Raw genomic sequence first — 23,102 nt, 5'->3', positions numbered from 1 at the left:
CGTCATTGCTTGGAAAACATTTTAACAAAATATTCTTACAAAGACAGTAACATTTTGACAGTGTTACCGGACCCTGGGGATTTAATCATAATTTTTTCAGTGTGTCTTTTTACAGTACTGTCTACTCTCATGCCCCTTATTGGCACGTCGACTGTGTGTGCATCAAAAATGATTATGTACCGCGTGGATGAGGGTCTTTCTTATGTTTATAAATGGGACCATTTAAAATATAGTCAGATGTGTTTTTCTGATTGGTTCGACACTGCAGTACCAAGGTAAGGAGCCCATCCAGGGCCGAGAATCGCCGGGGGTGGGGGGGGGGCATAGAGCGGCCCTCTGACTGGCGCTGCGCCAACCGCACCAGCGCCAATGGCGCCGATTCTACTCTCCGAAGAATTGGTGGACCGGCGTCGTGGCGGCGTGGCGCGATTCGCGCCGGTCCCGCCGATTCTCTGGCCTGGCCCCGGGATGAGAGAATCCCACCCAAGGTTCTGGCTCTCAATCCAAATGCTCGTCAGAACTCCCCGTTGTAGCGAGAGATTGGGACGCCGTTTCTAAATGGCGTCCCAATCTCTGGGACCCCGAAAAACCAGCAGAGGCTGGTTTAGCACACTGGGCTAAATCGCTGGCTTTTAAAGCAGTCCGAGGCAGGCCAGCAGCACGGTTCAATTCCCGTACCAGCCTCCCCGAACAGGCGCCGGAATGTGGCGACTAGGGGCTTTTCACGGTAACTTCATTGAAGCCTACTTGTGACAATAAGCGATTTTCAAATGTCCCCGACCACCCCCCCAACCTGAACACAGGTGGCACTGCCAGGGAGCCAGACTGGCACTGCCAGGGTACCCAGGTGGCACAGCAGTGCCAGGGCACCACCCTGCCCAAAGGGCATGCAGCTGGGGCCCTCCAATCCCCTGGGAGACCCCCACAAGTGTTGTTCTGTCTGGTCCCGTTTATGGAGACCAGTACCAACGTGCTTGCCCGAGGTCCCCGAGGCGAAGGGATTGACTCCCAAAGCCTCAGGTACCTCCGGAATCTGCACATTAGAGTGAGGCTTTCTGCCTCGCTCTAATATGCAGATTTGCCAATAACTGACCCCGCCGATTGTGGGCGGGATTCTCCTTGCAACGTCTCACGGCTTTCACTGGCCACGCCGAGCTGCTTTTCCGGCTGACCGTGGCCGGACGATCGCATCCACAATCTTCATCCCGAGACCTGATTCCATCCCTTTAGCCCAATCTTTCCCCAGAAACCCAAACTCCTCACCCCATGGCCAATCTCCCTGCAAGACTGGACCTCCGCCAATATCCCAATCTCTCATCTCTGAAACACAATCCCCCCCCGTTGTCCTCAAGTCAAAGTACCTTCCACCCAGAAACATGATCACCCCTCCCCCAAGACTGGATCTCCCTCCAGGACACAAGCCCCCCCGCGCCCCCAAGACCTGATCTCCATCCTGAGACCCAATCTCCTCCCTGAGATCCCATCCGCCCTGCCCCCCACCCCGAGGCCTGATCTCCCACTTCTTTGAGACCCCCATCTCCTCAATCCTATTCTCTCCCTGGCGGCAAACCAACTTGATGTTAATGAGGCCCCAGTCCTAATGCAAGGTCCTCTCAGAGCTCAGCATCCCGGCTCGAGGCCAAATGCTATGCCTCCTCCACCCGAATCCAAGTGCCCAGAAGTGAGCACACCCAAATTCCTAGTTCTTGGAGTTTTGAAATCCTGAAATGTTTGTTCTCTTCTTCTCGCATTTCATCGATCTACGGCTACTTCAGCAACAAAGAAAGTGAACTGGATCGAGTGGGTTGCTAACCACGTGGATATTTGTTCGTTAAGTAGGTCCATGTCATGTTAACTGCTAGACTTCTAGAGCTGACTAAAGAGGCGTGTTATGGGTCAGGGTTTAGAGAACCCGAAAGCGTATCATGGAGTTCACCTGACCCACAACTTTTAATAGATTGTGGTATGGGGAGCACACGCCTCACTCTACAGGTGTGGGACAGCAGAAATGGACAAGTATTTTTAAAAACAAAACAATGTTTATTCTATGAACTCAAGTTAACCTTTCCAAAACAAACAGTGAACATCTTAGCAACCAGTAAATCAAATACACCCCCCAAAGAATACAACACTAAGTAATCTGTAGGCTGTTCTTTTAACATCCAATAAACTTAACAAACCTCCAAACAGGAGCACACCAGGGTTTACATTCAAGACTGAAAACATTTTACTTCTTCTGAATTCACCAAATGATCCATAGATAGTCTTTGGATGGCAGAGATCAACGGCAGTGCAGCTCACAGACATACCCAAGCTTTTCTCAAACTGAAACTAAAAAAGCAGAAGTGGAGCTCAGCTCCACCCACACTCTGACATCACTCCAGTAACATGAGCAGCTCCATTTCTCAAAGGTACATTTCTTAAACACCCATTTCTTAAAGGGTGCTCTCACATGACAGGCGCAACAACTTGCATTAATATAGTGCCGTTCACAACCTCCTGATGTCCCAAAGCGCTTCACTGGCTATGAAGCTTTAAAGATCTAATGCACGGCCGTCGCCATAAATTGTTGAAGATTTGATTTTGGACTGCTTAAAAAAAGGGAAAGAAATCTACCTTGGAAACCTGAAGGTGTTGGGCTGCAGCATTAGGAAGAAATAGATGCAGCAGCTGACTTTCAGGGAAGGATCAGAGTGGAGATATAGCAACTGTGACCATTGAGTGGAAATATTGAAAGCCACAGCTGTGCAGTCCGTCTGCGCAAAGAAGGCGCCATCAAACTCACTAAATAATGACAAATACGAATTAGACAGCAAAAGTAGGCGGACTTAAACCGGTTCAGCTTATACTTTTAAAAGAATGGTGCTAATAATAAAGATAAAGTCATGGGTTCAATCCCATGCTGGCCAGCTGCTCTGCCTGGACAATACTTTGCTTTCAGGTACTTGGCAAAAGTACCAGAGAAGAGCTGAGGAGAATATTTCTTCCACGGAATGTTATTCTGTTCCGGAATGTACTATCTGAAAGGACGGTGGTGACAGATTCACCAAGAACCTTCAAACAGGCAGTTGGGTAAATATCTTGAAAAAGAGGCAAAAATTGCAGGCCTGTGGCGGAAGAGCAAGGGGTTCAAGTTGATTGGATAACTCTTTCAAAGAGCTAGCATAGACACATGATGGACCGAATGCCCTCCGCCTGTACTTTATCATTGGAAGCATAAGCAGTTGGTGTGCACTCAGGGAAAACGCAGCAGTATTTCGTTCTTGAAAATGATTTAACTTGATGAGCACAGGCGGTTCATTCCCATGAATAAAGAAAGGGTGAATCCAGAGCAGAGAGGCATCAGAAATAGGAGTTGGAGTTGGCCATTTGGCCTCTCGAGCCTGCTCTGTCATTCAAGAAGATCCAGACCGATCTTCCACCTCTTCCCTTTCCTGCCCCAATTCACAGACCACTGATCCCCCAAGGGACCCCCCAAAAACTCATTGATTTCCGTGCTCAATAACAAGAAAATACTGTGTAAAATTTAGAAGTGTGATTGGACGATGGACGGGATTTTCCAGCCGCACCCACTGCCAGGATTGCCTGGTCCCGCTGAAAGCCAATGGACCGTTGATTGCCTGGGCCGCTGAATCTCCTGTGGCGGGTCCCACCACGATGAGATTGGAAGATCCCAGCCTGTGGGTGAGGTAAGCAGGAGGAAGAATGGGAACCATGGATTTTGGTGATTAAAAATTAAGATTAAGAGGCTGGCTGTTGGGCTGGAAAGCCTGCGGTTGAAGGCCTCAGCAGGAGAACAGCAATTTTGGAATGAGGTATGGAGAGGCAGAGATCCCTGGGGAGGGTTCAAGAGCCCATGGATTGGTGCGGAATGTCTGGGCAGGTTCAAGAGATCACGGGTTGGGCGGAGATCATGGGAGGACATTGATGAAGTTGGGTGTTGGGGGGTGTGGTATTATCATAACTGTCAGCAGTACAAGGGTTGATGTAGTACCATGAATAGCCACTAGAGGGAGCTGCAGCGACAACCATATAAAGCAGTGATGCTAGACCTCAGGGGAGGGGTGTATGCAAGAGACGGCTAGTGAAGGTCAGAAGAGCGGGTAGTGTGAGAAGGTTAGATTATAGTTTATACCAGTATTGAAATTAACAGTAGATGAGTGTAGTTAGATGTTATTGATCAATTCTGTATTCTAAGTGCCGAAACCCAGTTTAGTAGTGTAAATAAAATCATAGCTTTGTTTAAGTAAAAGCCATACCTTGGCCTTTGTGGAACACTACGCCTACCATCCTAAATAAGCAACATAAAGAACATCACAGGGGGAAGGTTAGCAGTCACAAGGGAGATAGTGAAGGAAGGGCTGAAGAGCTTAAGCGATCAGGGATATTGGCAGGGAGTTTGCCTGGTGGTAAAGGGATGGGATCACAGGAAGGATTGATTAGAGATTGGGACGTGATTGATTGTTGTGGGGATAGATCACAGGGAGGTTTGGAAAATTGGTGAAAATTGGTGATCAGGAGGGAAATTATGGGGCGGGGGAATAAAGAGGTTACAGGTTGGGGGAGATCGGGAGAATGTGTGTGGAGGGTTTTGGGGTGTAAGGGGAGGACAATCAGGGATTTGGAATCAGGGAGCTTTGGATTGCAGGAAAGGAGAGAGTGAAATGAAATGAAAATGAATGAAAATCGCTTATTGTCACAAGTAGGCTTCAAACGAAGTTACTGTGAAAAGCCCCTAGTCGCCACATTCCGGCGCCTGTTTGGGGAGGCCGGTACGGGAATTGAACCATGCTGCTGGCCTGCCTTGCTCTGCTTTAAAAGCCAGCTATTTAGCCCTGTGCTAGAATCATAGGGAGGGAAGGAGGTCTATAAAATAATGAGGAGCATCGATAAGGTAGATGGTCGACATCTTTTCCCAAAGGTAGAGGAGTCTAGAATTAGAGGGCATAGGTTTAAGGTGAGAGGAGAGAGATACAAAAGAGACAGAGGGGAAAGTTCTTCACACAGAGGGAGGTGAGTATCTGGAAAGGGCTGCCAGAGGCAGTGGTAGAGGTGGGTACAATTTGTTCCTTTACAAAACGGTCAGACAGTTACCTGGGCAGGGTGGGTATAGAGGGATATGGGCTAACTGTGGGCAAGTGGGACTAGCTTAGTGATAGAAACTGGGCGGCATGGACCAGCTGGGCCGAAGGGCCTGTTTCCAGGCTGTAAACATCTATGACTCCTAAAAGCAAGTGTAGCATCACGACCACAAGACAAGTTCAAGACCAGCGATCGCTACCAGACGGACGAGCCCAGCAAAAACGAAGTCACTCTATGAGGTTAGCTTGAGGTGTGGGGAAAGCAATTCTGGAAAGGCATCTGGATCCAGTCTTTCTCACCTTCCTTCAGCCGTTGGGTTATCTGACTTCTGGAGGCATCAGACCTTGGACAACCACAGCACGGCTCAAAGTGTTTCACAGGCAATGAAGTGCTTTTGAATTTAGTGAATGTCAAGAAATGTAACATCCAATTTTGTGCAAAGCAGGGTCCCATTTCCCCAGCCTACCTCTACCCTCTTAAAGTCTTAAGATTTGTATCATGTACAAATTTCAGAACTTCCCCCATTCTGAGCCTCTCTGATCTCCCCCATTTCTGACCCCCAATCTCTCCATTCCCAATCTCCCTGATCTCCTCCATTCCCAGCACTGCACCACCCCGCCCCCACTGCAATCTCCAGCACTCTCTGGTTCCCTCGGATGTCCCCCCGTCCCCCCTTGTAGCCATCTGGGATGGCCACTTACAAAGGACCCTGAGAAATATGGCCACCTGCAAAGGACCGTGGGAACTATGGTCAACCCAGGACTCAGACGCTCAGAGCTTATGTATATTGGCAACTCAGATAACTAGACGCTACCGAAACACCCAGCTACTTTGCATCCTAATGGCCCATTTCCCCAGAACAAAAGACCTGTACTCAGGTAATAGATACAGAAACAGACTCATCGGTGCCACTCCCTTTGCTCAGGGAGCCCAAACAGCCAAGGTCAATGACCGCTCAGGACACACCCCGCCATCAAGACACCCGCCCCTTTATTGGCCAAAATCCAAGGCAGTAATCGAAGCCTGCCGAATTATTGGGTCCAAAGCTAAGGACCGCCCAAAAGAGCTCAAAACCCCAGAATGATAAAGACAGACACTGCCATGTGTTCAGTCTCTCTTGGCCCCGACCTACGCCTAAAACCAAGTGTAGCATCACGACCACAAGACAAGTTCAAGACCAGCGATCACTACCAGACGGATGAGCCCAGCAAAAACGAAGTCACTTCTCCAGGGCCAGCCACGCAAAATCCGAACAAAGGCCTTGTTCCTCTGCATAAAGCCGGGTGGCTGAAGTCAAGTACAGGTTGTTGTAGTGTTAGGTGTAATTTAGCTTGTAGTGTTTTATGTTGCCTGTTAAAGTAATTCTTGTGTGTAAATAAACTATCATTGAACTTGAACTAACTAACTGGTTGTTTGGTCTTTGATCGTTATCTGGGAAAACCTTGTGGTGGTATCATTTGATACCTGGCGATTCTGAAAAGCAATATCATCGTTAATAACTGTCATATCAGTATCCAGTTAAAAAGAGCAACATTATTGGCGTCTCCGGTGCGAATTGGCAACACCCCCACTCCCGACTCTCTAATCCCGCCAATCCCTGAAAGGCCCCTGCCCAAGACTCCACCACTCCAATTCCCATCCCATTCTCCCCCTACCCCCAACTCTTGATCCTCCCGTCATCAGACCCGCCCTCTCCCCTCCTCCCATGTTTCGGGACCCTGATTCCCAAGTCCATGGCCCACATTCACTGGCTCCAACGCCTGACCTCGGACTCTCTCCTGGCCATTACAGGCACAAAAATACAAGGTACATCAAGCTGGAGATGCCTCCTTCCAGTTTCTGTCTCATTATTAATCATATCTTTGTATGATTTAACATGAATAAGCACAAAAAAGGACGATAGATTCTTGTGGTCAATGTACAATGTGTTATTCAACAGCATTATCTTTTCTCAGTGAGGGTTAGCCCTGACTATGCAGCAGTTTGTCTAATAAATGATACACACAGCTGTGACAAGATAACACTGGTGTTAACATATGGCCCTAAAACAGATAACCCGCTAATGTGCCTGGCAGAGTTCCATGCACACAGTGAAAGAAGATACTTTAATTGAAGGAAGAGATGATAAACAAATAAAACAATCATGAAGACACTCAGAAGCATCATTCACACAATGAAGCTTTTAATTTAACCCCAAGGAAACCAAGAGCTCCTGTTTTTGGAGCTTGCGACCCTTGCAGAGTGCAGTTTAAAACATTGAAACATTAGTCAAGGGACCAAGGACAATAACCGTGGACGTGGAAGGGGTCAAATTATTACGTGCAATATTAGCATACTCCTTCCACTTCCCTTTCGAACAGAAGCATTTGAAGAAATAACAGATAAAGAGGTGTTAACAAATATTTTCTTAGTGCTCCCACTTTATTCCAGTCCATTTGTGTGGGAGATGCTCTTGAATTTAAAGGTTTTGATAAGTTCAGTCCACATCATGACCCCAGAGGAATTAGGTGGCACCTATTCTTTATCCTCTTTACCCTTAGCCCAAAAAAAGAATGATGTGGAGATGCCGGCGTTGGACTGGGGTGAGCACAGTAAAAAGTCTTACAACACCAGGTTAAAGTCCAACAGGTTTGTTTCAAATCACTAGCTTTCGGAGCGCTGCTCCTTCCTCAGGTGAATGAAGAGGTATGTTCCAGAAACATATATATAGACAAATTCAAAGATGCCAGACAATGCTTGGAATACGAGCAGGTGATTAAATCTTTACAGATCCAGAGATGGGGTAACCCCAGGTTAAAGAGGTGTGAATTGTGTCAAAAAGATAATGGTAAGAGATTAAATCAAATTACCATATTGTGAATTTCCTAATGGTAGTCTATGGTTAGACACTTTCATCTTATGGTCCAACTGCTTGTAATACAATTATAACACTACTTATTATATCAGTTGATACTTTTTAAATATAAAATAGCAATTAAATTATTGGTGCGCAGAAACCCCCACAATTATTTTTGAAATAATAGAAAGGTATTAGGAGTTAGCAGAATGCTATAATTAAATCCTATAATTCGGAAAAGCCCATGATTATCATCATTATCAAGTGTAAAAGTTCCCTTTGTCTTCCCATTTGTGCTGTACTGTCATTAGAGATTTTGTTGTACACTTCTAGATTCCTCTCCCAATCAGCCTCCTATTCCCTTTTTGTGTCGCCACAGTCATCCTGAATTAAACTCCTGCTAAATTTTACTGCTGCCAATTTCTCAAGTCTTTCCGTCTCACAATCTCTGCCCTCAGATGCGTCTCTGTGGTGCACTGCTCCCATAACCGGCCACCTGTATGCTTAACAGTGCTCTGCCCCAGGATCCCAACACAAAGTCGTGCGGCCCCTCTTGAAAATAGTGCAAGTTAAACAACCGAGGACATAACTGACGTGACTCAAATTGCACCTCCTTATTTGAACCAAGGTCATTTCTTCCGATTGCCTACCCCATCCCACCTACTCTGGCTCTCCATCTGACATTGTTATTCACGAGAGTTTGAATATGATGATGAACCAAATCTCTGGAAGACCAATTGTGATGTGATAAGACAGTGAATTAATAAAGGGCGGCAGGGTGGCACAGTGGTTAGCACTGTGGCTTCACAGCGCCAGGGTCCCGAGTTCGATTCCTGGCCTGGGTCACTGTCTGTGCGGAGTCTGCACGTTCTCCCCGTGCCTGCGTGGGTTTCCTCCGGGTGCTCCGGTTTCTTCCCACAAGTCCCGAAAGACCTGCTTGTTAGGTGAATTGGACATTCTGAATTCTCCCTCAGTGTTCCCGAACAGGCGCCGGAATGAGGCGACTGGGGGATTTTCACAGTAACTTCATCGCAGTGTTAACGTAAGCCTACTTGTGACAATAAAGATTATTATTATAAAGTAGTTATGGAAACAGGTCCACGTAATGTTGATCCGTGATTTTAGCCACGAGCACATGACGGCTCAATGCACAACAGCAACAAGATTTATATGAACGGGTTTCCATAAAATTATTAGGAAAACCATTTGCTGTCGCTGGAGCGTTGTGATGCACTGCCGACCAGGCTGTGAAAGGTCCAGAGAAAAATCTTGTTGTGTGGGAGGTAGTTGCAACGAAGAGAATCCCCATTTATTCTGATTTATCCTTTAAAGGGCAGCTTGATCCAGATTTGTGGCCATGAGAGTGTTCGAATGAAATTCAAAGATGATTGCTTGACATTTTAGTTTTAAATTCTCAACTTAGTAAATTAAAATCATCCTGAGGGAAGGAGGTGACTGATCCGTGAATTTAGAATTTCTGAATGTGATGTGTGGATTGATGGCAAAGGAATGTTGCTGTTTTCTAAATTGGGAGTGGGAGGTTATTTTAAACGTGCATCGTCACTGGACTCTCTGTCACAAATGTGAGCACAGTTGTGAGCGATTGTCTGTGCCCTGAAATGTTTTTAAACAAATTCCTTTAAAAGAAAACCCAGAAGGATATCAAAAACCACCGTGAGATTTCTCAGCTGTGGTTCAGAACAATAGCAATGTGGCAAAACATTGACAGAAGGTTTCAGTTTTGAATATTAAAGCTTGAACAACCTCCCCTCCCCCCCCCCCCCAACACAAGCATTTTTAATATTGCATTAGAAGTGATGACACAGATTAAATGTTTTAGCAATGTTCTAACTAACTGCAATCCATCCATCCGTCTGAACCTTTACACCGGGACATCACGGAATGGATTTAGCCAGCCCCACTCGATTGTTTCCTCTGTCGAAAACAGCATAGTAATAGCCGATGAAGACATCGCCCAGGATCCAGAGCGGCCCAGCAGGGGGAGGGAGGTCCATGCCTTGGAATCCACTGCTGCAATAAACTCGCCCCCATTCATCCTGTTCCTATAAGAGGGATACAGTGGGTTAATAACAACTATTTCAATCAGAGAGGATTTTGCATTCATAAAGCCCGTCCAAGATCTTAGGAAGTAAGCTGCTTCATCAATGACCGGCCATCCATCATAAGGTCAGAAGTGGGGTGTTTGCAGATGACTGCACAATGTTCAGCACCATTCGTGACTCTTGAGAAAATGAAGCAGTCCATGTCCAAGTACAACAAGACCTGGACAATATACAGGCTGACAAGTGGCAAGTTACATTCGTGCCACACAAGTGTCAGGCAATGACCATCTCCTACAAGAGAGGATCTAACCATCGCCCCTTGACATTCAATGACATTACCATCGCTGAATCCCCCACATTCAACATCCTGGGGGATACCATTGATCATAAACTGAACTGGATTAGCCACATTAATATTGTGGCTACCAGGGCAGATCAAAGGCTAGGAATCCTACAAGTAACTCACCTCCTGACCCCCCCAAAGCCTGTCAACCATCTACAAGGCACAAGTCAGGAGTGCAAAGGAATACTCTCCACTTGCCTTGATGAGCGCAGCTCCAACAACTTTCAAGAAGCTCGATGCCATCCAGGACAAAGCAGCCCCGCTTGATTGCTCCCCCTCCACAAACATTCAAACCCACCATCACCGACGAACAGTGGTAGCCATGTGTACCATCTACAAGATGCACTGCAGTAACTCACCAAGGTTCCTTCGACAGCACCTTCCAAACCCACAACCACTACCATCTAGAAGGACAAGAGCAGCAGATACCTGGGAACCCCACCACCTGGAGGTTCCCACCCAAGTGTCTCACCATCCCGACTTGGAAATATATCGCCGTTCCTTCATTGTCGCTGGGTCAAAATCCTGGAACTCCCTCCCTAACAGCACTGTGGGTGTACCTACATCTGAAGGACTGCAGCAGTTCAAGAAGGCAACTCACCACCACCTTCTGAAGGGCAACTAGGGATGGGCAATAAATGCTGGCCTAACCAGCGACACCCACATCCCATAAATGAATTAAAAAACTAATGCAGTATTCTTTTCTGGAAGTAGGTCACTGCTGCGAAGTAGGCAACGCAGCAGTCAATTTGTGCACAGTGAGATCCCACAAGCAGCATTCAGCATCTGCGAATAGTGGTGTAGATTGAGCGATAGGTATTGGTCGGCACACCAGGAGAACGCCCCTGATTTTCCTCAAAATAATGCCTTGGAATTATTTTACATCTACCCGAATGGGCCTCTGTTTCAGGTTTAATCTGAAAGAAAGCCCTTCCGATAGTGCAGCAGTCTGTTGGCACTGCACTGGGTTGTCAGCCTAGATCATGTGTTCAAGACCTGGAGGGGACCTGAACTCCATAAGCCTCCAGAGTTGTTGGCTTGAGTTATGTCATGATATCCACATCAGCATATCATGGTGCAATCACACACACACTGATGGACAGGCAGTTGGACCAACCAGCACACACACAACATCGCAGCCAATCACCAGTGAGAGCTCACGCACTATAAAACAGGGAGCACCACAGTTCCCGCTCATTCTACCAGGAGATAGCTCAGAGCACAGAGCTCACAGCGTGACACTCAGACATAGACCATGTGCTGAGTGCCTCACTAAGATAGTGATAGGGCTGGGTCCACAGGTTAGCTGGTGAAGCACGTACCCAAGCCAGCAGTTAGTTGTTACTGTTGATTAGACAATAAAACAGAGTTGTACCATCTACAGCCGTGTTGGATCATTTGTGCATCAGAACACACAACACGACAAGTTAGTCCCATTCTGACGTGAGGTTTTTCTTTCATTTGTGACGTGATTTGACTTGGACAAAATTGATTTGCCGACATTTCTCAGTTTAAAGTATGTTTTTCAACCAGGGCATGATGCTGATTGGTGCCTCGGCAGGATGCATGATGTATGTAATCCAGCACACGCATGGTGTATGTAATCCAGCACACGCATGATGTATATAATCCAGCACACACTTTGCTCTTTTCCTTCCTGATCCAACCCATTGCTGCAGGTGATTGGCTACTTCAGAAACTGGCCTTCCAGATCCACTCAGTCATTGGTTGAGCTACTTGTCATTTAGGGGCGGCCTAAGAGCCAGGCTTCCCATTCCCTCCTTCCTCACTGACTTCACGGGTGGAGCAGTCTCCTTGTTGGCATCAGTGGAAACACACAGAGGTCGAGGACGTAACTCCAACCCATGAGACAAAGGAAGAGTTTCTGCCCATCTTCCACCAGCATACATTGTCCACCCCGAAGCCTGAACACAAAAACTTCCCATGGCTGCCCCCAACCTGACCCTATGACTTCCCTGGCCCTTCAGTGTTCAGCCCTGGCATGAGCTTTCTTTGGCCACGTGCCTGAACAGCAGAGGTGGAATGGGGCAGGGAGGAGGGATAGGGGAGAGTGACAGGGAGAGGAACAGAGGAGAGTGACGGGGAGCAGGAGAAGGGATGACAGGGAGAGGGAGAGGGGAGAAGAGAGAGGAACAGGGGAGAGTGGCAGGGGAGCAGGAGAAGGGAGTAACAGGGAGAAGAGGAAGAGCGAAGAGGAAGGGCAAGGGAGAGGGAGAGGCAGAGAAATATGGATTGTTTGAGGGGTGGGGAGAGGGGAACAGGGAGAGAGGCAGGGAGAGACACAGGAGAGAGGACAGGGATGGGGGGGGGGGCAGAGAGGGGAGTGAACAAGAAGTGAGAGGGCAGGGGAGCAGAACATCAGCACACAGGAGTGTTAGCTCAGCATTGTTACATCTATAACATATGGTAACTGCATTGAATGCTGAAACATTGAGGCACTTTGTGAATTGCTTTGCACGTAACACTTGTATTGCTCTGGCAAGTTATAACACAATTATGTCATTGGCAAAAGTTACATCATTTGTCAGAAGACTTCTGGAAGTTTAGCCACAAAGGGAACAAAAACTTCTGACTCAACAGCAAGACAGCTACCACCTAGTCACAGCTGACACCATAACAAACAAGACATGACTGTCATTGGAAACCGTCAGTCATATACAACTTGCAGGCAGTAAAAGATTTATTTATACAAGAGAACAAGGATGAAAGAAATGTACAGCACAGGAACAGGCCATTCGGCCCTCCAAGCCCGTGCTGACCATGCTGCCCGACTAAACTACAATCTTCTACACTTCCTGGGTCCGTATCCCTCTATTCCCACCCTATTCATGTATTTGTCAAGATGCCCCTTAAATGTTACTATCGTAACATTTAATGTTGCACTATATTTTCTGTTATTTCCTATTATTGCCGATTTTTGAATCTGTGATGTAAGTGGTCTAATGGTACTCTGATAATGTGCAATTTTGCATGTCACATGCTAAGAATACGCAAAGGTCACTTCACCCAATTTGCAGCCCACATGATTTTTCACCATTAGCGGGCGAGGGCTGAAAGTTGGGTTTGCTGATCTCAGCACTGGCGTTCCAGACATGCGCTCTTGCCCTGAGAAACTGTACGTTTGGAATAGTCAATCGAAATTGAATCCGAAATCCAGTGCTGTCAATATTTCAGCCAACCACGGTAGCACAGTGGTTAGCATTGTTGCTTCACCGCGCCAGGATCGCGGGTTCGATTCCCGGCTTGGGTCACTGGCTGTGCGGAGTCTGCACGTTCTCCCTGTGTCTGCGTGGGTTTCCTCCGGGCGCTCCGGTTTCCTCCCACAAGTCCCAAAAGACGTGCTGTTAGGTGAATTGGACATTCTCGATTCTCCCTCATTGTACCCGAACAGGCGCCGGAATGTGTCGACTAGGGGCTTTTCACAGTAACTTTATTGCAGTGTTAATATAAGCCTACTTGTGACAATAAAGATTATTATTATAAAACAGTTCCATTCTACTTTTCTGTTGCGTCAAATAGTTCTTTCTTTTTATAAAGTAAATTGCCAAATACCTGAAGTGTGTAGGCCTGAGGAGGAAGAACATACTCGACTCCTCCTATAGTGAATGTCACGTCAGGCATGCTGGAAAGATAGCCACAATCGATGGAGTACTGTAAATAAAAACACAACTGTGTCCAGTTACTGAATGAGCAACTTGGGCAGGAATAAGTGCCTATGAACCTCTGAGTCCATGCCTCACTTTAATATCACAGGCAAGCAAGGCATTTTAAACAATACTCTGATCTATATGAAAGCGCCAGCAGAATTGCTCACCCCGTGGAGAATGCAGGTGGTTTGTTTGAGGATGTAGGGCCAGGTACACCAAGTGCCCAGGTAAAGGCGAGCAAGTGAGTGAAGGAGCAGGAACAGCTATGTGTTGCCACCTATGTCCTCTTGAATGTTATGAAAGTCCGCAGAGTGGTGATCCCGGGCAGTCATATCATTCTGCTGTTGTTACTCAGTGAGAAAAGACACCAAAATGTTGGTCCAGTGTATCAGTCATCTGTTTGATACATTAATGAGGCAACTATTGACCAATACTGCAGCAGGCCCCTTTGCTAACCCGGGAAGTGGCACAGATTAATGAGTTGGTGGCTAGTGGCATATGAACATACAAAGGTACAAACATACAAAGTAGGAACAGGGTTAGCCCATCCGGCCCCTCAAGCCTGCTCCAGAATTCAATAAGATCATGGCTGATTGTAACCTCAATCCCACATTGCCACCTACCCTCGATAATCATCCACCCCCTTGTTAATCAAAAATCAATCTGGCTCTGCCTTAAAAGTATTGAAAGACTCTCTTCCACCGCCATTCGAGGAAGAGAGTTCCAAAGACTCACAACCCTCTGAGAGGAGAAATGTCTCCTCGTCTCTGTTTTAAATGTGCCGCCCCTTATTTTAAACAGCGACCAGGGCGACATTATCCCTGGTGCGGAGGTTGGTTATAAGTATTCTGCCTGCAGACTCCAGGGATGGCTCTGTTGATTCCTTTGCCAGTGACATAAAGCTTGCAACGGCAGTGACCTTGGCTATAGCCCGATGATGTGTTAAGACCCGCGGTTAGAGTTGCTGGCATAATGGTGCCTTTTACCGCATCCCATCACTTTGAACAAAATCACATAAATGTGACTCCCACAGCTTGGAATAACTTATAGTTGGAAAAAAATGGTTTACAAAAAAATCCCGACCAGAATTCTCTGGTCGTCGGGATTCTCTTTTCCCGCTGGCAGCACAACCTCCCCCGAGGAATTCCCGGTGGCGTGGGATGGCATCAATAGAAACTCCCATTGATACGCAGCGGGAGTAGAGAATCTCGCCGCAAGTGAGCGGCACAGCGCTGGGGGTCTGGAGAATCTCGCCCATAGTTTAAAATACTTCCTGCCCTTTAACTGATTGTTTTTAACTGGGCAGATTTATCCCTGGATGGGAACGTGCAGGGGAAATATGGGATATTGACGGAAGCATCCCCACTCATTTAGAATTTTAATATCTGATGAAATTGATTTGAACAACAGGCGATGTCACTGGGGAAAACAAATTTGGGATTTTGCGTGGGTGCGCAAAGTGAGTTTGGAGCCGGCAATTTCAGAACTCACAAATTTGCAGCTCTCCTTACCTGGCACTTCTATCAGCTGAAAGATTTGCCCTCACATTACTGAGTCACCAGTGCCTCCTGGAGATCCACTCAACTGAAGACATGGGTTTGTATTACTTTGTAATGACTTTTGTAAGAATATATCTATTTGTGGCTTCACGTAACTTTAACAGAAAAGGCAGGATTTGTTCAAAGCGTGCTGGATCAGAATGATTTTTCAGAAGGAATTTTAATTGCAGCTTAGATGAGGTGGAGCATTTTTTTGCAATAAAGATTGGAAAGGATAAGGCATCAAGAATGCACGCAATAAGGGATAACAGCTTATAAACTGAACAGAAGCAATTCAGTCAACTGAATAAATGATAACTTATCCGCATTTGTCCTGATAGTGAAATATATAAGAATGGAACTCACGGAAGCTCAGTGGGAACTTTACTCTCCATGTGACATGCAGTGAATGGCTTTAAATAAGTACTGTTTATGATTCCAGGGCCTCTTTACACACAAGTTTCTTGACTTTGGGGTTGCTTGTACTGCTGTATGCAGTCTTAAGATGGATATTTACATAGAATCATAGAACTATCGAGCACAAAAGAAAGCCTTTCAGCTTGTTCTGTCTCAGGTCTACAGCACAGAAAAAACCCTACGGTCCATCGTGTCTGCACCGGACAAAATCAACCACCTAACTATTCTTATTCCCATTTTTCAGCACTTGGCCCACAGCCTTGTATGACTTGATATTGCAAGTGCACATCTAAATACTTCTTAAATGTTCTGAGTGTCTCTGTCTCCACCACCCTTTCAGGCAGCGAGTTCCAGACTCCCCTCTGGGTGAAAAATGTTTTTCCTCACATCCCCTCTAAACCTCCTGCCTCTTACCTCAAATAAGTGCCCCCTGGTCATTGACCCCTCCATCAAGGGGAAAAGTTTCTTCCTGTCTACTCTATCTATGCCCCTCCGTTTTATACATCTCAATTGTGTCTTAATCCCGCCACCCCCCCCTCCCTCAGTCTCCTCTGCTCCAAGGAAAACAACCCCAGCCTATGCAACCTCTCTTCATGACTAAAACTCTCCAGCCCAGGCAACATCCTGGTCAATCTCCTCTGCGCCCTTTCCAGTGCGACCACATCCCTCCTACAATGTGGATTCCAGAACTGCACACAACACTCGAGCTGTGGCCTGACCATCATTTTATACAGTTCCAGCATGGCCTCCCTGCCCGTAAACTCTATGGGCAGGGGAGTCTGGCCTCCCAGCCGTGTGTTTCACGGTGGCAGGAGGCAGCACTGTTCACTGGCATCCTCTGCTGCCGGCGGCAGTGTATCCCCCGCCTGCGGGTTTCCCATTGTTGTGGGATGGCCTTAATGATAATTCCCATTGACAGCGGCGTGAGCAGCGATTCCCGCTGCCTGCGAATGGCGTGATGTCTCCCACTGTCGAGAGACACCCGGCTGGGTATCCGAAGAATCCCGGCCTCTATGACCTAGAATATTGAGCTGCCAAACCTGCCCCTCTCTCAGTAGCAGCAACGCCCGCATACCCCCAGGTTTTAATTGGCGCCCCCAGCTCATCTGCTTTGTTCGCCTGTCCTGGCTCTTTATCAAACTTTCAAATTAACCCCACTCCCCTGTTCTGTTCCCTTGTTTTCCCCTCAGCCCATTGCAAAACTATAACAGCTCACTGTGTAAATAGGCTGGGATTGTCCGCTCTCAATCCATCCCGTATCCGCTGCCAGCGAGGACGGAGAACTTGGCTCTCAGGCAAAATTCCAATCACGGCAGCGGGAACGGAGAATCCTGGCCATAGCCTTCTCTGGAAGAAATCTCATTTTGAAATTATTTTTCAAACAATAACGGATTAATCGTCGGGCAAATTACTGTCTCTCGCATTTTTAATCCGTCAGGGAAAGGTGAAGGATTTGTGTTATTTCCCCGACAGTTTGGTGTAGGTGGTAAAGCATCAGTCTGAAATGCTTTCACTAGACTCTGGGGTGGTCCCGGCGGATTGGAAATTAGCAAACGTGACACCACTGTTTAAAAAAGGAGGTAGGCAGAAAGCGGGTAATTATAGGCCAGTGAGCTTACGTTCGGTAGTAGGGAAGATGCTGGAATCTATCATCGAGGAAGAAATAGCGAGGCATCTGGATGGAAATTGTCCCTTTGGGCAGACGCAGCATGAGTTCATAAAGGGCAGGTTGTGCCTTACTAATTTAGTGGAATTTTTTGAGGCCATTACCAGTGCGGTAGATAACGGGGAGCCAATGGATGTGGTATATCTGAATTTCCAGAAAGCCTTTGACAAGGTGCCACACAAAAGGTTGCTGCATAAGATAAAGATGCATGGCATTAAGGGGAAAGCCGTAGCATGGATAGAGGATTGGTTAATTAATAGAAAGCAAAGAGTGGTGATTAATGGGTGTTTCTCTGGTTGGCAATCAGTAGCTAGTGGTGTCCCTCAGGGATCAGTGTTGGGCCTACAATTGTTCACAATTTACACAGATGATTTGGAGTTGGGGACCAAAGGCAATGTGTCCAAGTTTGCAGACGACAGTAAGATGAATGGTAAAGCAAAAAGTGCAGAGGATACCTGAAGTCTGCAGAGGGATTTGGATAGGCTAAGTGAATGGGCTAGGGTCTGGCAGATGGGATACAATGTTGAAAAATGTGAGGTTATCCATTTTGGTAGGAATAACAGCAAAAGGGATTATTATTTAAATGATAAAATATTAAAACATGCTGCTGTGAAGAGAGACCTGGGTGTGCTAGTGCATGAGTCGCAAAAAGTTGGTTTACAGTTGCAACAGGTGATTAAGGAGGCGAATGGAATTTTGTCCTTCATTGCTAGAGGGATGGAGTTTAAGACTCAGGAGGTTATGCTGCAATTGTATAAGGTATTAGTGAGGCCACACCTGGAGTATTGTGTTCAGTTTTGGTCTCCTTACTTGAGAAAGGACATACTGGCACTGGAGGGTGTGCAGAGGAGATTCACTAGGTTAATCCCAGACCTGAAGGGGTTGGATGACGAGGAGAGGTTGAGTAGACTGGGACTGTACTCGTTGGAATTTAGAAGGATGAGGGGGGATCTTATAGAAACATATACAATTATGAAGGGAATAGATAGGATAGATGTGGGCAGATTGTTTCCACTGGCGGGTGAAAGCAGAACTATGGGAGCATAGCCTCAAATTAAGGGGAAGTAGATTTAGGACTGAGCTTAGGAGGAACTTCTTCACCCAAAGGGTTGTGAATCTATGGAATTCCTTGCCCAGTGAAGCAGTTGAGGCTCCTTCATTAAATGTTCCCGTACCAGCCTCCCCGAACAGGCACTGGAATGTGGCGACTAGGGGCTTTTCACAGTAACTTCATTTGAAGTCTACTTGTGACAATAAGCGATTTTCAAATGTTTTTAAGATAAAGATAGATAGATTTTTGAAGAATAAAGGGATTAAGGGTTATGGTGTTTGGGCCGGAAAGTGGAGCTGAGTCCACAAAAGATCAGCCATGATCTCATTGAATGGCGGAGCAGGCTCGAGGGGCCAGGTGGCCTACTCCTGCTCCTAGTTCTTATGTTGTTATGTTCTTATTAGATCAGATTGTTTTCTACATACCATTCCATCTCTGCTGGAGGCTGCACCGATGAGGTGCTGGAGCGCATCAATATCCTTGGTCGGCCCAGTGAGGAGAGATGTGCCAGTGTCCACAATGGCTTTGCATCCATTTTCACAGAAAGCAACAGTTCCACCAACCTTCACACTGAAAACGTAAGAAGATCAGAAAGAGGAACAGGAATAGGCCACGCACCGACTCAAGCCCATTCCGCCAGTCAGTAAGATCGTAACTGATCTTTTCCCTCACCTTCCCTGTCCTGCCCTATCCCCATATCTCTGAATTCACCTAGAGTCTAAAATTCTATCGATCTCAGTGTTGAATATGCTCAACAACTAATCCTCTGGACTCGGAAATTCCAAAGATTCATATCACCCTCGCAGTGGACAGATTTATCCTCATCCCATATGAACATATGAACATACAAATTAGAACACACAAACATGGATGATCTGGTTGTAACCTCAACCCCACATTCCCCCGGATAACCTTTCACCCCCTTGTGAATCAAGAATCTATCCACCTCTGCCTTAAAAATGTTCAAAGGCTCTGTTTCCACTGCCTTTTGGGGAAGAGTTCCAGAGACTCACCACCCCCTGAGAGAAAACAATTCTCCTCATCTCTGTCTTCGTTGAGCCACCTCTTATTTTTAAACAGTGACACCCCCCCCCACCAGTTCTAGATTCTCCAACACGAGGAAACATCCTCTGCACATCCACCCTGTCAATCCCCCTCAGGATCTTAAAGGTTTCAATCAAACCTCTTCTTATTTTTCTAAACTCTAGTGGATACAATCTCAATCTCTCTAACCTTTCCTCATAAGCCAGCCTCTACCGATAAGACATTCCTGGTATTAGTCTAGTAAACCTTCTCTGAACTGCTTCTGACATGTTTACATCTTTCCTTAAATAAGGAGACCAAGACTGTACACAATACTCCAGATGTGGTTTCACAAGTGACCAACACAACTGAAGCATAACCCCTATACTTTTGTAATCAATTTCCCTCACAATAAACAATAACATTTTATTAGCTTTCCTAATTACTTGATGTATCTGTATACCAGCCTTTTGTGATTCCTGCACTAGGACACCCAGATCCCTCTGCACCTTAGAGCTCGGCAATCTCTCACCATTTAAATAGAACATAGAACATTACAGCGCAGTACAGGCCCTTTGGCCCTCGATGTTCCACCGACCTGTGAAACCACTCTAAAGCCCATCTACACTATTCCATTATCATCCATATGTCTATCCAATGACCATTTAAATGTCCTTAATGTTGGCGAGTCCACTACTGTTGCAGGCAGGGCATTCCACTCCCTTACTACTCTCTGAGTAAAGAACCTACCTCTGACATCTGTCCTATATCTATCTCCCCTCAATTTAAAGCTATGTCCCCTCGTGCTAGCGATCACCATCCGAGGAAAAAGGCTCTCACTGTCCACCCTATCCAATCCTCTGATCATCTTGTATGCCTCAATTAAGTCACCTCTTAACCTTCTTCTCTCTAACGAAAACAGCCTTAAGTCCCTCAGCCTTTCCTCATAAGATCTTCCCTCCATACCAGGCAACATTCTGGTAAATCTCCTCTGCACCCTTTCCAATGCTTCCACATCCTTCCTACAATGCGGCGACCAGAAATGCACGCAATACTCCAAATGCACGCACCAGAGTTTTGTACAGCTGCAACATGACCTCATGGCTCCGAAACTCAATCCCTCTGCCAATAAAAGCTAACACACCGTACGCCTTCTTAACAACCCTATCAACCTGGGTGGCAACTTTCAGGGATCTATGTACATGGACACCGAGATCTCTCTGCTCATCCACACTACCAAGAATCTTACCATTAGCCCAGTACTCTGTCTTCCTGTTACTCCTTCCAAAATTAATCACCTCACGCTTTTCTGCATTAAACTCCATTTGCCACCTCTCAGCCCTGCTCTGCAGCTTATCTATGTCCCTCTGTAACCTGTAACATCCTTCCGCACTGTCCACAACTCCACCGACTTTAGAGTCATCTGCAAATTTACTCACCCATCCTTCTGCGCCCTTCTCCAGGTCATTTATAAAAATGACAAACAGCAGTGGCCCCAAAACAAAAGATAATAACGCTTCTTTTCTATTCTCCTGCCAAAATGAACAATTTCACATTTTCCATCATTTTACTCCATTTGCCAGATTTCTGCCCATTCATTTAACCTGTAGCCTCCAAATGTCCTCTTCGTAATTTACTTTCCTACTTATTTTTGTGGCGTCAGCAAATTTAGCAACCAGACGTTCAATGCTAAAGGCTGACCCCTTATGGGTGGGATTTTCTCAGCCCGGGCCCGGGCCGAAGAATCACCGCGACCGGCGTGAATCGCGCCACGCTGCCCCGATGCCGGTACGCGATTCTCCGCAGAGTGAAGACTCGGCGCGGCGCCGGCTGGAGGCCGCTCTACGGGGCCACCCCCAGCGATTCTCGGACCGGGATGGGCCAAGCAGCCACAACAAAACACCCGAGTCCCGCCGGCGCCGTTCACACCTGCTCTCAGCCAGCGGTACCTTGGTATGGAAGGGTCCGGGGGCGGTCTGTGGGGGAGGGGAGGGGGGTCTGACCCCGGGGGGGGGGAATCTCCGTTCTTCCGCACCAACCCATGTAGCCCAACGCCATGTTGCGTCGGGGCCCGCGTGGACAATAGAGTCACTGCGCATGCACGCGTTGGCGCCGGAGCCACTGCGCATGTGCGGACCCCGCAGTGCCCAGTTGACACCGGGATCAGCAGCTGGAGCGGCGTGAACCGTTCCAGTACCGTGCTGGCCCCCTGTAGGAGCCAGAATTGCTGATCCTGAGGCCATGTTGACACCATCGGGAAACGCGACGGCGTTTCCAACAGCGTCAACACTTAGCCTCAGGATCACAGAATCCCGCCCTATCGCTCCTGGATCCAAACTCTTCAGCCGAGGAGAAACAGCCTCTCAGCATCTACCCCCGTCAAACTCAGTCAGTATTTTATTTGCATCAATTAAGTCACCTCTCATCCCTATGAACGCCAGAGCAGAGAGATCCATTCTAGCCAATTGCTCTCATCCCAGATGGCACATGGTAATTGGGCAATTTCCTAGCATTTAGAATGTTTTATCAGTGGGTGAATTTTCAAAGGTACAGAGGAAACTTTTGAGTTTCCTTCTGTAATTACCTAATTTACATGCGGTTGCATAATTTACAGCCTAATTGTTTTGTTCTCTGAACTCTTAAGTGCCTGACTGAAAAGAATTGAACTCTGCCCTGATGCCAGGAGAGCGAGACTGGTCACGGTGATCGGTTTGACCTGCAGATCAAATGTTCGCTGTAACCTCCTGATCAATGGAGACGGTTCCCCACTTGAACTGTCACTCGGTGAGGAACCACACTTTCAACAGTTGTTTACGTCTCACCATCATCTCTCAGTCTTCTCCCCTCAAAGACAAATCAACCTCGTTCTCCCCGCTATAGTCCCTAACCAACATGAAGCAGAATTCAGTTTAAAGCACCTCTGAGCAGCTGTTATGGACGAGCCGATCAGTAAACTGTACAACCCCTTATTTAGCCTTTGTCTATTTTCTGCAAAATCTCTTTTTGAGTGATTAAAATGGGTAGCACAGCGGCTAGCACTGTTGCTTCACAGCGCCAGGGTCCCAGGTTCGATTCCCGGCTCGGGTCACTGTCTGTGCGGAGTCTGCACGTTCTCCCCGTGTCTGCGTGGGTTTCCTCTGGGTGCTCCGGTTTCCTCCCACAAGTCCCGAAAGACGTGCTTGTTAGGTGAATTGGGCATTCTGGATTCTCCCTCTGTGTACCCGAACAGGCGCCGGAGTGTGGCGACTAGGGGCTTTTTAGGGTAGCTTCATTGCAGTGTTAATGTGACACTAATAAAGATTCTTTATTTATTTAATAGGATTGATTTTTGGCAGAGGTTCGTCATCAGGATCTTCGAATGGTCGTTTAAGAAAAATCCTCGTGATCAAGTTTCCTCCGCGGCCACAGAACGTCA

At 47.0% G+C, this 23,102-nt stretch overlaps 1 protein-coding gene across 1 annotated transcript in view; it reads right to left on the bottom strand.

Annotated features, from left to right (window-relative positions):
* Positions 1-9,699: 9,699 nt before the first annotated feature.
* Positions 9,700-23,102, bottom strand: part of LOC140394556 (uncharacterized) — a 59,265-nt gene continuing 45,862 nt past the window's right edge. Inside the window, exons 16-18 of the mRNA XM_072481915.1 lie at positions 19,090-19,234; positions 13,898-13,996; positions 9,700-9,981 (exon numbers count right to left, since the gene is read on the bottom strand). Coding sequence (XP_072338016.1) covers positions 9,814-9,981; positions 13,898-13,996; positions 19,090-19,234 — 412 coding nt within the window. The 3' untranslated portion in view covers positions 9,700-9,813. The remainder of the gene's footprint in view (positions 9,982-13,897; positions 13,997-19,089; positions 19,235-23,102) is intronic.

The sequence above is a fragment of the Scyliorhinus torazame genome, chromosome 17 (assembly GCF_047496885.1).
Source record: "Scyliorhinus torazame isolate Kashiwa2021f chromosome 17, sScyTor2.1, whole genome shotgun sequence".
In the NCBI taxonomy this organism is placed as follows: domain Eukaryota; kingdom Metazoa; phylum Chordata; class Chondrichthyes; order Carcharhiniformes; family Scyliorhinidae; genus Scyliorhinus; species Scyliorhinus torazame.
The sequence above is the reverse complement of the archived record's forward strand: the minus strand, read 5'-3'. Positions and strand labels throughout refer to the sequence as shown.